The sequence below is a fragment of the Prunus dulcis genome, chromosome 2 (genome assembly GCF_902201215.1).
Source record: "Prunus dulcis chromosome 2, ALMONDv2, whole genome shotgun sequence".
NCBI lineage: Eukaryota > Viridiplantae > Streptophyta > Magnoliopsida > Rosales > Rosaceae > Prunus > Prunus dulcis.
The window spans coordinates 1,472,642-1,490,474 of record NC_047651.1 but is presented as its reverse complement, the minus strand read 5'-3'; the positions used below and the strand labels follow the sequence as shown (position 1 = coordinate 1,490,474).

At 35.6% G+C, this 17,833-nt stretch overlaps 1 protein-coding gene across 1 annotated transcript; it reads right to left on the bottom strand.

The window, feature by feature from the left end:
• Positions 1-2,821: 2,821 nt before the first annotated feature.
• On the bottom strand, positions 2,822-16,557 carry LOC117619938. Its single transcript, XM_034350014.1, has 5 exons — positions 16,425-16,557; positions 13,100-13,154; positions 9,663-9,722; positions 7,896-7,952; positions 2,822-3,514 (listed from the first exon to the last, which is right to left on the bottom strand). The coding sequence occupies exons 2-5, from the start codon at positions 13,139-13,141 to the stop codon at positions 3,314-3,316; spliced, it is 360 nt and encodes a 119-aa protein (XP_034205905.1). The 5' UTR covers positions 13,142-13,154; positions 16,425-16,557; the 3' UTR covers positions 2,822-3,313.
• Positions 16,558-17,833: the final 1,276 nt, after the last annotated feature.

Here is a 17,833-nt window from a genome sequence, read left to right as displayed (position 1 = left end):
TTCATATATGATTTATATATATATATATATATATATATAATTTAGGCCCTTATATTGGGCATAATAGTGAATTTCCATGTTTTTTTTTCTATTAATGTAATGGCAGATCTCATGGAATGAAGCTCAGAATCCAAATTAGTTAAGCCCAAGCCCATTAGGATGTTGATTATGTTTTAACGAGTGATTTATGACTTTCCATGCACATCAAGGATTCTCATATTAATTGTAATTGATTTCCTTTTATTTCTGACTTCCTACTGTGAAAACTTAAGAGTTATTATTTTCCTTGGCCTACAAGGCTTTCTTGTATTATAATTATGGCATAATACAAAGAGAAGAATACGCAGAAAATTCTCACAAACAATATTCTCTCATATCTTAGCATAATATCAGAGCGGCAATCTTGGGATTCCTGCTAAATCCTCGTCGACGCCACCATAGGGGATCAAGATACGATCATCCCACATGGAGGTGACCCCGTCAATTCCTCTTCCACCCAAACCCCAAACCTAGAAAAATTGACAACCCAGATGACCTAATTTTTAAAGATCTAAAACCTGACCCTCACCAAGAATCTAGAAGAATTTATGACCTAGATGACCCAGTTTTTTAAGAACCAAACCCATATCCCGACCCAAAACCATGAAAAATTAACAACCCAAATGACCCAGATTTTGAAGATCTTGATACCGACCCCGACTCGGATCTAGACTCAGACCCAAATCCTGACTTAGATTCTGACCCATATACTAACCTAGACTCAGATTCAGAGCCAATACTGACTCTAACTGAAATTCAAATCCAGATATAGACCCAGACCTCGAATTAGACTCAGATCCATATCCTAACTCAAATCTTCACTCATATTCCGACACAGACTCAAATGATCCAGACATTGATTCCGACTCACACTATATCATATGAATCTTCAACTACACAGATTATGACTTCCCAAACAAAGATCCAGACAGATAGAGGAGATTGCACATACTGTGGCGATTCGAGATAAACTCATGAGACTTGTTTCAAATTGAATGGCTACCCAAAATGGTGGGATGAATTCAAAGACCAAAAACGACTTGATGTTGCAAAAAGCAATTCTAATTTTTTATTCCATATTTCATATAAGAGTGATTCCACGGGCTAAATAATTGATTCTAGCGCAACTAATCATATGACATCTGATCCTGATGATTTTCTGAGTAATTCCCAACCTAGACGAACTAATATTGCTAACACCTATGAAGTAACTTATCCTGTGACATGGGCTAGCACTGTTTTTATCTCATCCTCTCTCTCATTATCTAATATATTACTTGTTTAATCTCTATCCAATACATTGATGTGAGTTGGTCAGGTTATTGAACAATTGAATTGTTGTGTACTAGTCTACTCGAGTTTTTGTTTTCTTCAGAATATTCACACTAATGAGATAATTGGTCATGGTACTAAGAGAGGGGGACTATATTATATGGATGACTACATGGTCAACAGTCTGATAGGAAACAACGACAAATCTAGATGTGGCACCGTCGATTGGGACATCCATCTTTTAGTTATATAAAGCATATTCTACTAGATTTATTCTCAGACTTCAAGGACTTCAATTTCAAATATCATACTTTCATTTTGGTTAAAAGTCACCATGTGCCCTCCTTGAATTGCTTGAAATTGAAAACATAGGGGTTAAAATCAACAAATTGAAACCACATGGACCAAAAGTGACGTTTTGCCTTATTTTAATTGCTGATTGTGATAATTGTTTAGGAGAGTTATCTTTTCCTCTTTTTTTAATGGCATTTAGGATTATTGGTTTTTGTTTTGTTTTGTTTTTAACCAAAACGTGTGCTAGGATGGCTATAGAAACTCTACACCTTTTCGTCTTTGATGGAAGGAAATGGTTTTTAAATTTACATATGGGGCTTGTTTCATAGGGAGGACTAGACTAGCAAAATGCCTACATTTCATGTGCATTCAATGCATAATATAGATATGTTGTCCAACTTGGAAGAAAAATGGGAACTATTCATAAGAGGTTAATGACTAAAACTTATTCCCCTTCATCGTTTAATCCGTTAATTAACATAAACGAGAGTATTACTATTACTTATACTCAATGGATATGGCATAATTTTCAATTTCAATTTTTTATTTTATTTTTATTTTTATAACTTTTGTTATTTGTGGAGGGGCAATTCAATCCACAAATTATTAAAAAGTATTTTCTTTTAAAAATAAACCATACAAATTTAACTTTAAAATTAAAATAAAACATCTCCCTCCCCCTTAACCTCCCAACCCCAACCCACACAAACAGTCCCCACCCAACCCCAACCAGCCACCACCTCCCTGTAACCACCTCCCTATAATTGGCATTTGCAGGCAAAGACGAAAGGTTAGTGTAATTATTCTATATTCTTCCTCAACATAAAGAGTTTGTTTAATTTCCCATTTGCACTTGCAAGCATCAATGATTAATTTTCAAGGGGCCTTAAAATTATTTCTAAAATAAATTAGTCAAACACAACTCTCTCATGGTCATGGAGGTGCCACTCTCATTCTTTCCCAACACCCTTGTGTCGATAGCAAACGATAAATAATGTTTTATTTTATTTTATTTTAAAACTAATTTAAGTTGGGTTACAGGGAGGTGGTGGCTGGCTAGGGACTGTTGGTGGGGGCTGGGGTTGGGAGGAGAAGGGGTCATAGATGTTTTATTTTATTTTGAAACCAAATTCTTTTAACATTTATATTCATTTTTTAAATAATTTTAGATTGAACTGCCCCTCAAAAAATAACCTTAAGTTAAAAAAATTTGACAGAAATGGAAAATCATCCTTGAATTGCTTCAAATTAAAATCACATGGACAAAAATGACTAAATTAAAACCACATGCCTTAGCGGTAAAGGTGATAAACCACATTGACCAAAAGTGACGTTTTGCCTTAAAATAAAACTCCTATGGTTTCTCTCCCTTTATCCACTTGCACACAAGCACACCAGAAGACCTCACCATCTTCCATATTTTGATAGCCAAACCACCACCCTCCAAGGCCACATAATTCGATCCTGAAGAATCGCAAAGGGGACCATAGAAACAGCCCTGAATTCTTCAGTTGGACCAAAACTGGCAAAAGGGGGGCCCATATTCCACAAGAGATACTAAACAAAGGGGCCTTTTAGGAACCATAAATGTGGAAACTATTCCAGAAGAAAAATAAAGCTATCGAAACCATCTTACAACAATGCAATGTTGTCAATGGGATTTCAAAATTTGGAAAAACAAAAAGAAGGAAAGAACAGCTAGCTGAAGTTACTTTCTTCCTTTTCCTGGAAACCATTTCCATGCCTTTTGCAGAAACTGCTTGGGTCCTGACATCTTAGTCTTAGAAGGTGACCCGTTGCGTGGGTAAAAATAAACTTCAGGTGATCCTTCACCGCTTGATATCGATTGTATCTTACAGCTGTCCTCAATATCAGGCCACTTACGCTGATCATCAGACTCCATAGACATCTATTTAAACAGAAAACAATTATATAAAAAATAAAAAAAAGATGGCTATGTTATGTTAAGACCAAGGAACTAAAACCACACAACCACAAATAGTGTCCGAGCAAGCTTTTCCATGGATATAAATAAAATAAAATAAAACATTTACTTCTGAAACAGCTTCTGGTGACTGGCAAAGTTATTAGTTAGCAGCCTCTGCTTTGGCAAAGTTAAAGAGTGCAAAGAGGGGCAATTAAACTAAATTTGGACAAAATATATAAACACTAGGCATCAGGCTCATTATAAATAAACGTATATTAATCAAACTTAGTTTAATATGAGATTACCTTAAACCATTTTCATCTCTTATCAGTGCGAGTGTTAGGTAAGGGTTCGACACCTTCAAAAGATAGCTTTGTAACATCTTAACATAAGACAGAATTAGAAATACCTACTGATAGCCTCACATGACTACTTGAATCTACTCCCCACTATATGATTCTTTGGGTGATTTGCGAAAATATACAACAGCATGACCCACTTCATGCAAGAATCACAAAAAGCGTACCACAATCTCTCTCATCTACATCTAGTATGGACAGAAACTAATTAATTAGCAAATATAATGCTTCTTTAAACATAATGCAATGCACACTATTAGCATAAGCTATTCAAGTAATATAAGAGGGCTGAGAGCCAATTACACTTGAACACCCACTTTAGAAGAGCATTGTACGACAAACATAGCAGAGGGAAACATGCTTAGATCAGTCCCCCCAATCAGACTCAAATCATTCACCCAACTCCCCTGATGCAATAGCTACTTCTTGGTAACAACCAAGGATTGAAATATCAGCCGATACACCGATATATCTGCCAATATATCGGTTTTTCAACTGTCGACACCGATATTGGGGGGTAAGGCCATATCTTCCCCTGTATCGACGATATATCCCCGATATTTTGCCGATATCCCCGATATTTTGCCGATATCCCCGATATTTTGCCGATATCCCCGATATTTCTAGATACCCATAACAGAACCCAAAAAAAAATTTAGAAGTTTTGAAGACAATTGAAGCAAATTGAAACCCAAAAATAGCTAATCCTTGCCCAGAACCCTATAATTTATTAATATGAAGAATCTATGCAGAGTCCACTGCCCACATACCTCCAATCCATCTGAAGAGGACATGGCGATCAGTTTTGGATCTATGAGCATATGAACTAGACCTAGTACTAACTCAAATGAATCTTATGATGGCTATGGTTATGTCATGTCTGATTATAGTGGAACTAGTTATGGAGCTCAAGATGATAAAAAAGATTATGGACCTACTAGTTGGTTAATCCTAACTATCCCATATATGGGAGGACAATAGGGAGCTCAATAGAGACCTATGTGCACCATGTTCAAACATGGCTTACAAACTGCTCGGGTTACATAACTTGGTATGACTATTGTATGAATCTAGATGGTTGTTCCTCATTGTTTGAACCTCATAGGAGCTCTTCATTTTTGTAGATGGACACTTATCTAAATTGTAATCCAATGTTTAAACAAACTATGGATTTATGCATGGTTTATTCATTCTAATTAACATGCAGGGCAGAAGTGTAAAGCTGATGTCCAATCGCTGTAACATTACAAATGATTCAAAACAATGAACAGAAAAATTGACAGATAAAGCAATAGTACCGAAGTTGGAATGAAGACAATTGAGTTCTAGGGCAAAGAGTCCCAAGAGAAACTCGATAATCTGATTTTCTGGAATAAACTGATAAACAAAACTTCATGTAAAGCCTCTTCAAACAGTATTTATACTTGGGATACACTAGTCCTAGAATCCTAGCCCTTGATTTACTTAAATGGCTATCCCTCAAAATACTTAAAACTCACATGAATACTTTAAAAGAATAGAAGCAAAGCAATATTGTACGGAAAAAACATAGCACATAAGAAATTAAACAAAACAAACATAAGATAAGAAAACAATTAAAATACTAACTAGCTACGACCCGAGCCAAGCCAACTTAGTCTTGGAAAATCCTTGTAGATGCTCTTGCATCACAGTTCATTTGTTTTAGAATTACTGTATCTTTTTAGTTTTTATAAGTATCTGTTACTGTTTAATGTGTCTTTGCATTTATGCGTCTTTCACACCTAACTGATGCAGGAGCATCTACAAAGCTCTCTAAGATTACTTAGGCCTGTGACTCAATTGGGCTAGGGTTCTATTTATTTTAAATTATTAATTACTTTACTTGTTTTCCCATTCTTACCAGGATTTGGTTTAATTTCCTGCTTAGGTTTTTAATTTCCTATGTCAATTAGGTTTTATATATTCTAGTATAATAGGCTATTAAGGGACTCTTGTATTTAGTTTTTGTTGATGAATATAATTTCAGACATTAGTCTATAGAGTTTCTATTGGGATTTTTCCCTAGAACTCAATTATCTTCGTTCCAACTTCGATTCTACTGCTTTATCCTTCTATTCTCTGTATTTTGGGTATGTTTGGGTCGCTGGACAGCAGCTTATAGCTGCTGCCCTCCATCAAATTGGTATCAGAGCCAGGTTAATCCTTGTTTCACACCATGGTTGGACGTGCTCGAGGTTGTGGACGAGGGAACCAAGCCCAACAAATAGAGATGGCTGAGGTGTGGTGTATGATGGAAGAGTTGTCGAGAGTGGTGCAAGCCCTCCAACAACAGGAATGCACGGATGCCTATATGGAGATTCCGGAATGCAACCGCAAACCCTTAGACATACCGGAAGGTGGTTGTAAGGATGACTTTGAAGAAAAGGTAAAACCCTTTTATGAAGCTGGAAACCATGATGATGGTGATAGAGGCGGATTGGAAGGAGCGGTTCGCTCTAATTCTTCTGTTAGTTCCCTAGAAGACGATTGTGAAATTTGTTTTGGGGTGGAGAAATTTTTTGTTAAAGTATTTAGTGAGAGTAAAGAGAGAGTATCATCTGAAAATTTGTTGAAGCAAGAGGGTCTTGAAGGCATCTTTGAAGATGATAAAGAAACACTAAAATTTTTAGACCAAGTGGATGGTTTAGAAACTGATAATTCTGAGTATGTTGATTTTCTTGGGGTTGATGCTTTTAATTTGCAGATTGCCAAGAGCTTCATTGATCTAGTCAATCTACTATCTTTTGGATTAAAGGTTCTTTGGGCTGCAAGATTGTTTACTAAAGATAACTGGAATTGGTCCAAAAAGATCAAATATTCTAAGTATCTATTTCTTTGGAGTGGGAAGGTTCAATTTCAAGGCCAAAGTTCTATAGACACTTTGTGCAAGTGGAAATTGTGCTTGGACAGTTTTCAGCAAAAGGCTGGAATTCGAGGACGAATTCTTCCCAATCCGGTGGAATTGATGCAAGAAAATAAACATAAGTATTCAAGAGTGGTTCGATATTCAAAATATCTCTTTGTTTGGAAAGGAAGAATTCAGTTTCAAGCTTCTCATGGAGTATATCCAAAATACCGCTGTGTGGAAAGGACGAACTCAGTTTCAAGTTTCTCATGGAGTCTTAGTTGATAAAAGCTTAGACTCGAGGACGAGTCTCTTCCAACCTGGGGAGTTTGATGCAGGAGCATCAACAAAGCTCCCTAAGATTACTTAGGCCTGTGACACAATTGGGCAAGGGTTCTATTTACTTTAAATTATTAGTTACTTTACTTGTTTTCCTATTCTTACTAGGATTTGGTTTAATCTCCTATGTCAATTAGGTTTTCTATATTCTAGTATAAATAGGCTATTAAGGGACTCTTGTATTTAGTTTTTGTTGATGAATATAATTTCAGACATTAGTCTATAGAGTTTCTATTGGGATTTTGCCCTAGTACTCAATTATCTTCGTTCCAACTTCGATTCTACTGCTAATCCTTCTATTCTCTGTATTTTTGGTATGTTTGGGTCGCTGGACAGCAGCTTATAGCCTCTGCCCTGCATCACTAACTAATCTTTTAATTTTTTCATTGAAAGTTAATTTTGAAGCCCATACATGAGGCAAATCTTGCAAAGAGATAATATCCTCTTATCATAGAAAAAGTTGATAGATACAAAGATAGTTAGCATATAAAAAGTATGGCTGGATTATTTGCTCTACCTCAGCTACTATGTAACCTCGTTCTAACTCCATCTGCAAGCTGAACTACTACTAAATAATAACCAGCCCCCCTAGGGGCACACTCCTATGTGTACCAAGAAGCTTTTTTCTACGGAGTACAAAAAGATCTATAAAAAAACTGTAATTGCATAAAGAAGAAAAGTAAAATTACGTTTAAAAAATAAAATACAAAACTCATCTACCAGGATGACCAAAATCCGAGTTAAGCTTTGCCAAAAAAAATTAATAATAATCCAAATTAAGTGAAGAAAAAAACCAAACCTCTGTATTGTTGCCGACGATGTTGTTCTGCTGATTCCCCATGGATTCTTCAGATCTCTAACCCCACACCAAACACACACAAAAAAAGTACAAAGCATCTAATTATAAACCAAATAAATACTGGAATATACAAAACAGGTAACTACATCTTGCAAATTAAACTGTGAGTTAATTTTCATTGTGGAACATGGCAGGAACTTTGAGCACTAAAACTTGGTCTCGGTTAACAAAGAAAGCAAAAGAAACAATTTGGTTTAAGAAAACTGGAAGTTTGTTCCCAATGGTAGGTTTACTTGCAGTTAATGGGATAAGGCTTGCGCACACACAAGCCACAATGAGGCATTTTTTTATAGTGGTGGGCTATTATTTCTTATATGCAAAGATCTAAGTAAAATTACAATCATTCTTTCTCAAAGACGACAGCTAGAAGTGCTATCAATGAGGTGTGGCTGACTGGATTTTGTTTTGAAGGCTGCTTGAATATGATAGGCTAATTTTTGCTTGGGTGGACTGGGCTAATTTCTGTGAAATGGGGTCTAATGCCTAAAAATTAGTACTACACATATATTATATATATATATATATATATATGTATATTATACATATATGCATATATTATACATATGTATACATGTATAATATATATGTACGTGTATATGTGCACATTATAGTATATGTGTATGTAAGTATAATATAATATAATATATATGGGTACATAATAATAACAATAATAATAATAATATATGTTATTATTACTATAATATAATATATACATCTTAAACATTGGTGAGCATGGGACTAGTTAATCCTCGCTTTCCACATGGGTTTAGTAGTCCCCTCCTAAGGAGGTGTTTTTGGTGGGCCCGATATTAGCAATCCCATCTAAGACTAGGATTAGATGAAACAAACATGGGACTAAATTTAGTCCAAGCCAAGCCTGTGTAACAAACAGCCCCATATGGGGCTAAATCTAATAATAGGGAATTTTTGGGTTTAAGAATAAATTCCAATGACAGTCCAAGAATCAGTAAATAAATAAAACAAATAAAAGTAAAGAAGTAAAAAACTTGAACAGTTAATGTCAAATGCTATTACGAGACTATTTATTTGTCTCAAAATGACTCATTGTCTTGAGTCTTCTAGTACTCCTCTAATATTGAGCAAGTGTTTTAGGACATCAATGAGTCATTCAGAGTTATATTTGAAACCTACAAATAAGGTTATTTCTTGCATAGCATACCAGAGAGGTAATATCAACTTTTCATTGTCAAGTTGATAGAAGCAACAATGAAACTTAATATCCACCGTATGGCAAGACTTTTGGTTCTACCTTACCAATGTAACCTCATCAAACTCTTGCTTCCAGCTGAACAACTTCATAAATAACTAGCCACTTGGCACACGCCAGCTGAACTACAACTTAACTAATAACTACCCCTTTGGCACCCGCTCCAGGGAGTACCAAGGAGTTTTTCCACTCTATGAAAAAGACCAGAAAATAACAAAACTTTAATTCAACAAAGAACAGAAAATAACATATATTAGCCAAAAGGCATGACAATATATTATCCAAAACAGTACCTAAAAAGTTAACACTCACACTACATATCCTATTCTCATTTGGAATGTAATTTCCACACATACTACATATGAATGTAAATACTACAGCTAATAAACAAGAAGAACAGTAAAATTAGGTTTAGAAAAGTATTCTCCTCTAGCAGGATAACCAATAATCCGACTTTGGAAGGGAAGAAAAAAGGAAACCTCTGTATCATCAGTGAAGTTGTCGTGCTGTTGATTCTCCACCAAGGCTTCTTTGGATCTCTAACCCAACACCAAAAACCAAAAAAATAATAATAATAAGTAAAATATCATCTAATTAAACAAATATATAAAATGGGTAGCTCCATTATGTAATAAACTAAACTGTGAGATCATTTGCATTGTGGAAGATGATTTTGAACACCAAGACTTTAGCAAAGAAACCAAGCCAAATAAGCAAAAGAAACAATTGTGTTACAGACAACTGTATGCTTGTTCCGACTTGCAGTTCTTATTACAGTTAATGAGATAAGGTTTTACATGTTTTTCTTAGAAAAATTTCTTACATGTTTTTCTTAGAAAAATTTCTTACATGTTTTATTTCACTATTTCATTATTTCACACGAACATAGACTAATTTTTAATTTGGTGCACCTCATGTATATGGACCTTTTCAATTCGGTGGAACTTATGCTCTTAATTTTTCTATCAGCTGGCTATTTTCTCAAACTCCATATGCCTTGCCCTGTTCCAATCCACGTATGAAATGGTGTCAAAATAAATGGTATCAACTACATATAACCTAGCAATAGGCAATGCGCAGAGCAATGGAGAGCCCTTTAGATGCATACCCATGCATCATGCAAATATAAGCAGCCTCCTTTACATTTGCTATCCTATATGTCAAGCTCAATATGTGATGCAATACAAAAAGAGTGTTTCAGCAAGTAAGATATCTTTTGCACATCGAGGCTATGGAGATGTACCAGATGGTGGGCATGGAGGACGAGAGATGGAGAGTTTTGGGTAGTACATGCAGGTAAATAATAATAAATTCAGGTACAAGTATTATTAAAAGATAATAATAAATCTGTTGAGATCAAATCTCAACCACTAATAGTGCATCAATGTATATATCATGGCACCATAAATTTTACACAAGTTTCAACACACGTTTTCAACCATTAGATTAGGCTACAATGAGATTAAACAAACCAATTCTTTCAATAACAATCAAAGCATATTTTTCGGTAATAAATGCTACAGCCTTCTAGAATATTCATTCTCTCTCCTATCTTTTCTTTTTTTTCCATTTTTCTGTGGCATCTTCTCAGTCTTTCTCAGCTCATTTTAGCCATGGATCCATCATCTCAAACCAAGCTCGCCCAAGTGCTTTAGAAATACTTGGTACATATCCATTTGTTCACAACTCAAAATTGACTGGAATAGCCCCGTTACCAATTAAAACATGAACTATCCCAGGACAACCAAAATCAAAGCATAAAACAAAGCCTCTTTGACAGTTTTCTTTGAGTTTTGGGTTATCTACTATAGACGTCCCTGAACTTGGCCCCCAGTTGCAATTGGGTCCGTGAACTTTTTTTTAAGACAATTACATCCGTTAACTAGATAAATAGTTCCAATTGGGTCCTACCGTCTAACTCTGTCAATTTATCTGTCAAAGTGAGCGGGTAAAAGCGTCCTTTCGGGTTTTTTATCCATATTGACCCCAACTCCACCTTCTTCATCCATCATCAACCCTAACAACCCCACCTCCATCTTCACAAGTTTACAATACAAATCCATATCAAACAATTTGTGATTGGTAGAAACCACATAGGATTTACTTGGCTCTATTTACAGTTTGTAAAATTGAAAAGAAAAACTGAAAAAAGAAATTCAGCTGCATGCACTAAACGGGTCTTTGAATTTATACTCTTTTTGTGTGTTTGGATAAGTTTGCAATAATGGGTTGTTGAATTTATGTTGCCCTTTTTGTGTTCACTGCCAGTTTTCTTGGTTTTGCTTTTAGATATTATAACTGGTTTATCTCTTTCAGTGTCTCTGTCTCTTTTGTTTTGTTTTGTTGGTTCTGTTTGTAAAAATGGATTCTTGTAACGTTCGCTGGAGTTCTTACTTCACTCCACTTCCACTGTGTCATTGAATTGAAAGAGAAAGCTTGATTATTGTTTTTTAGTGATAATGTAAAGGTGGAGTTATACCTGAATGGACTCTCTACACAGGATTGGGGATAACTGTTTGTGTTTGTTCAGTCTCTCCCTCTCTCCTGCAATCCATTCCCCCTCCTCCTTAGCCCACCCCCTCAAAACCCAGATCCCAACCCAACCTGAAACCCACCCCCCATCTCCCAACCCGCAGAACCCAGAACCCACCGAGCTCCAGCTTCACCGCCGAGTTCACGATGGCCAGCTCCGTTGTGATTCTATTTCTCCGATTTTGCTATAATTCTTTTTAGACGTTCATGTCTCGAAAGCTTTTGAAAAATTCTTCTTTTGTTTGTTGTTTGTTGAACTGAGGAATTTGTGAACTGTGTTTTGTTGGTGTTTGTGATTAGATCAGGATTTTCGTATGGGTTTTAGGTGTTCAAACAATGAGGAACAACCATCTAGAATCATACAATAGTCATACCAAGTTATGTAACCCGAGCAGTTTGTAAGCCATGTTTGAACATGGTGCACATAGGTCTCTCTTGAGCTCCCTACTGTCCTCCCACATATGGGATAGTTAGGATTAACCCAACTAGTAGGTCCATAATCTGTTTCATCATCTTGAGCTCCATAACTAGTTCCACTATAATCAGACATGACAGAACCATAGCCATCATAAGATTCATTTGAGTTAGTACTAGGTCTAGTTCCTATGCTCATAGATCTAAAACTGATCGCCATGTCCGCTTCAGATGGATTGGAGGTATGTGGGCAGTGGACTGTGCATAGATTCTTCATATTAATAAATTATAGGGTTTTGGGCAAAGATTAGCTATCTTTGGGTTTCAATTTGCTTCAATTGCCTTCAAAACTTCTGAATTTTTTTTGGGTTCTGTTATGGGTATCGGCAAATATCGGGGATATTGGCAAAATATCGGGAATATCGCACTTATCGGGGATATATCGTCAATACAGGGAAAGATATGTCCTTACCTCCCCAGTATCGGTGTCGACAGATATATCAGCTGATATTTCAATCCTTGAACAAAAGCAGGAAACTAATAGAAAAAAAAACTGATCCAAAGTCTCAATACAACCACAGAGATAGGACTGAACTATGTGATTTCTTCTTGCATCTCTTTCATCAGTAAACCCTAGAGAGTTTGACAATAACCACGAAGGTTTTGTACTGTGTACGGAAAAAATCAGAAAACAATATAATTGCAATTCAATGAAGAAATATTCCCAATATTATCCAAAAATATCACTAAAAACATTCCTAAAAAATTAATACACATGATGCGTATCTTATTCTCATTTGGAATTCACCTTACACACCTACGACAAATGAACGTATATATTACACATAATAAAGAAGAAGAGAAGCAAAATTATGTTTTAGAAAAGGAAAAAAAAGAAAAAAAAAATCTCGAGCAAGATGACATATTATCTAAGTTAAGGAAGAGAAAATAAATAATAAAAAAATCAAACCTCCGTATTATCAGTATCGTTGCCCACTGGCTGATTCACCATAGCTTCTTTGGATCTGTAACCAAACACCAAAAACCAAAAAATGGTGAACTTACTTCTGAAACAAATTAAAACATGATTTCATTTGCTTTGAGGAAGATGGCAATAAATTTGAAGCCGGAATACATAAGAAACAATTCGGTTACAAAAGCCTGTAAATTTGTTCCCCAACCGTAGTTTTACTTGCAGTTGATGAGATAAGTCTTGCATGCGTGTGTGGGTGTATGTTTGAATACAATAAATTTTATTCCATAAAAATAAATAAACCATACAGAAAAGTGGAGAAGTAATCCACCAATAACAGAAAGAAACAAGAAAACTAATACAGAGATATACACCTATGTGAAAATCCCAATCCTAATCAAGATACTGCAGCCTTCCAATAATGGTAGAAATGTATATATTCCTAAAAATAGGAGAACAGAAGCCCGGAGCTTTGCCCAGTACCTTGCCTTTTCCCACACCTCCTCCATCCGTTGATTTCTCTCCAACCAAATAGGCCAAAAGAATACCCAGCACCAGACATCCCCAAATTGATCTAGTCTTTCTACCACCTCTCAATATTTTAAACTACTCACTGAACAAAGAAAAACAGTCCTTTGGCGCCACCCAACAAAATTTAATATCATTAAATAAGAGACTCCACAGCTTCCAACTAAAAGTACAAGACAAGAAAACGTGGTCCACACTCTCCCCTGCCTTCTCGCATAAAACACAACTGTGTGGACATAAAGATGATCCCAGCCTGCATCTTTGGAGTAAATCACAGGTGTTAACCCTCCCTTGGTTGGTTGGAACCTTTGATTCCCAAATCAATTTGAAAGGAAGAAACGGAGGACTGCCTGGTAAGTGTCTCAGCCATTTGAAAAAGGATTTACAAGAAAATTTACCAAAAGACTCTAAGCGTCATCTTCTCGAATCCTCTCTATCTAGATATAATCTCACCTCTTCTAGCAGCCTCAGCAAGATTGTCATCTCCACCATCTCATTCTCTCAGATTTCTCCTAAAGCCAACATCCCAGCTATAAGAGAAAGAGAAGGTATTTGTGCAAACTGCAATGAATAATTCATGATATCTTGATAACCTGTGCAACCTCAGAAAAAAAAAAATTTTAATTAAAATTAAAAAATTAAAAAATTGCCGTATGAGTTGCCCCTAACCAAATATCCTCCTAGAATCTCACCTTATCCCCTCTCCCGACTATCAGCTTCTATCAATTCTTAAAAGCTTCGTAGCCTTGAGAAATGTCCTTCCACAGGTTCCTTCAACTACCTTTAACCTCTGAGTTAGAATCCAACCATTGCTTGCTAACCCATACTTGCCTTTTTTTATTACCTTATTCCATAACGTCTCCCTTTCCTGAGGAAATCTCCAAAGCCATTTGGAAAGCAAAGCTTTATTTTTTACCGATAAGCTTGCCAAATCCCAACCCCCCATCTTTTGGGCATTACTAACAAGGTCCCAATTAGCCAAGGGGCTTTAAATAGGGTAAGACAAACTACCCAATACCGATTGAATTAGAGTTAAACAACCCCCTTTTGACAAGAAGGCCCTCTTCCAGCTCTGCAACCGCCTCTCCACACTGGGTTCTAGAAACTAGTACACCTCAGTTTACACCCCATTGGCTCGCCTATATATTTTAAAGGCCAAGGGCCTATTCCACATTTCCACAACTCTGCCAACCTCTTAACTATCCTATTGTGTGTGTTACCCAATAACGAGCATTTTGACTTGTTGATCTTCAAACCAGAAACTGTACAAAAGAATTCCATCAAGAAAGTCAAAGACACATATTGGGCCAAATCTAATAATGGAGCCTTGTCTTCTTTAGGCTTTTTTTTTCTTTTCTTTTTTTTTTTTTGTTGTCCCTTAGACAATTAGAACGTAGTTTAGAAAATATGTAAAAAACTGGAAAGAGATGGGTAAAGAATTTCTTTAATCTACGAACCTTCAACACTCTGTACACAAGACATAACCACAAAGTCAAACAATCTGACAGAAAAAAAAGATCTAAAATCTACAGATTTGCATGCCCAGTTATCACACCAAGACCAATTTATATCACCTTCGAACAATTCCCACATCTCTAACAGATACATTAATACAAGATTTACAAATAAATAAAAATCCCTGACCTTTGATAAACCAAAACCAAACTCAAATACAACCCAGACAAACTAAAAATTCCTAGAAGATAAAATGAAAAGTACTCTACTCAAAATTAAATACAAAACAAAACAAAAATGCTTCCAGATAACAAGGAATTGCAGAAGCAAATGATTAAAGAAAAATCAAAGATGTTAGAAACCTATTAGCATTCAGCTGGGGATTATTTTGTAAATTTAGGAGGTTGGCTGATTTATTCAGAGGATCAGTTCTTAGTTTTTTACATCAGAACTTCTCTCTTTTGGTCTTGCAAGGCAAAGCGTCTATCAACTCATAGCAGAAATATCTTCAAATTTGAAGCCTTGAAGGAGTGGCACCAGGTGTTTTATGCTTGCAAGGCGAGGTGTAAGCCTATTAACACTCCACGCTATTCCAAAATTAACTAAATGCCCCCTTAAATTGTTGTTTACAAAATATGCACCTATAATGTATTTTGCTGCCTTTTTTACATAGTTTCAAGCACGATCCTTTCTGGTCATGGTTCATTACAAAGAAGCAATTCTAAGAAATGCTCCCAAATACTTCTCAGTGGAAAAAGCTTAATATGAATGAAATTGAAGACATAAGAATGCAACTGGGTTGTGGGTGTGCTGCTGATACCTGCTGGAAGCTGCCTAAGTCTAAAATTGGAAGCTCAGAACTACTAGCTTGTTCTACTTGAACTGCCGAAAACGTGAAGTCTTTCCTTAAAGTGCAGGGTTTATCAAGGAATTATGCGTATGGAGGCTGATAGGATTTTCCACTTCTTTTTAGAAGCCACAACGGAACTACAACTTAATGAATAAATAATCTGTGCACAAAACATAACCCCAATGTCCAAACTACATGAAAACAATAAGACTCTAAATTGTACAGATTTGCATTCCAAGTTGCCATACTAAAAGACCAATTTATATCTCGAAAAATTTCCCTCTAATTATACAAAGAAACCTTTATTACAGGATTTAAAAAGAAACAAAAACAAATCATAGAGGCCCTGATTTTGATAAAAACCAAACCAAGAAAAATCCTTTCTACTCTTGGTTGATTACAGAGGGAACCAAGAAATTCTTCCAAAATACTTACTACGCAGGGAAAATGAAAAACTAAAAAGCAACTGGGTTGTAAGTTTGGCGGTACCTGCGGGAAGCTGCCGGAATTGGAATTGGAAGCTTGGAGCTGCACTTTGTGTGTGAGGGTTCACTGTGTTTTTTCTTTTCTTTATCCTTTCCGGGGTTTATGGAGGAATTACCAAATAAAAGGACAGGTTAGGGGTGGGCGCAGTTCGCCGGCTTTCACCTCAAATCAGGATTAAAGTCGGTATTATTTAATTGGTTCAGTTTTAATAAAAGAAATTTATAAATCTAGCCGGTTCAATTTAAATCGGTTTCGGTCTAATTTTTTTTTCTTTTTAAATTTTGAACCGAATTATTATTATTATTATTTCAAATTATTTTTTTATACAAATTTCAACTAAAATTTTATTTTTTTGCTTGAAAATTAAAAAATGATTCAATTTCATACAAAGAGAAATATTTGGCCTAGAAAAAAGAGATATTTTGAAATTGGGCTTGAGAAATATTAGTTATGAGATTAAAAATGTAGCATTGAATTTAAATAATATACAACCAGTCGGGTTTGGTAAGGTGTGAAATCGAAATAGTTTCAATTTGGTTTGGTGTCAGTTTGTTGACTTTTTAGTCAACCAATTTTTCGGTCCAACTCGATGTTTCGGTTTTCCGGTCCTAATGCCCACCCCTAACGGTGATGGTGGTATGGTGCCGATTGATGGGTTTAGGGTATGGTGATAAAAGAAATTTATAAATCTATAAAAATAAAAAAAAATAAACCTGATTATTTTTTTCTTTCAAATTTTTTTTTATACAAATTTCAACTAAAATTTTATTTTTTGCTTGAAAATTAACAAATGATTCCATTTCATACAAAGACAGATATTGGGCCTAGAAAAAAGAGATGTTCTGAAGTTGGGCTTGAGAAATATTAATTATGAGATTAATTATGTAGCTTTGAATTTAAATAATACACAACCAGTCTAGTTTGGTAAGGTATGAAATCAAAACCATTTCAATTTGGTTCGGTGTTGGTTTGTTGACTTTTTAGGCAACCAATTTTTCGGTCCAACTCAATGTTTCAATTTTCCAGTCCTGATGCCTACCCCTAATGGTGATGATGGTATGGTGCCGATTGATGGGTTTTGCAGCGCGTTTAAAAGCCATAGGTCACATTGTCGTTTGGTGTATGAAGATGTTTTTGGAAAAACAAAAAAGAAAGGAAAATAAACATTATTTGTACCATATCTGTCCTGCCACTCAAGTCGTGACATGTGAAAAGAGCACAACACTAAGAAAGACCCTATGTGTAATAACCCAAAACAAAAATTCTTATTTAATTAGTAATTTAATTAGAGAAAAGACAATTTTGCCCTCGAAATATTTTATTAAGAAAAAGGTGACTTTTTGATCGAGAAGGAATTTGACACTTCCACTTACACCATTGCGTAGAGTACGGTGAAATGAGTTCATAGACAC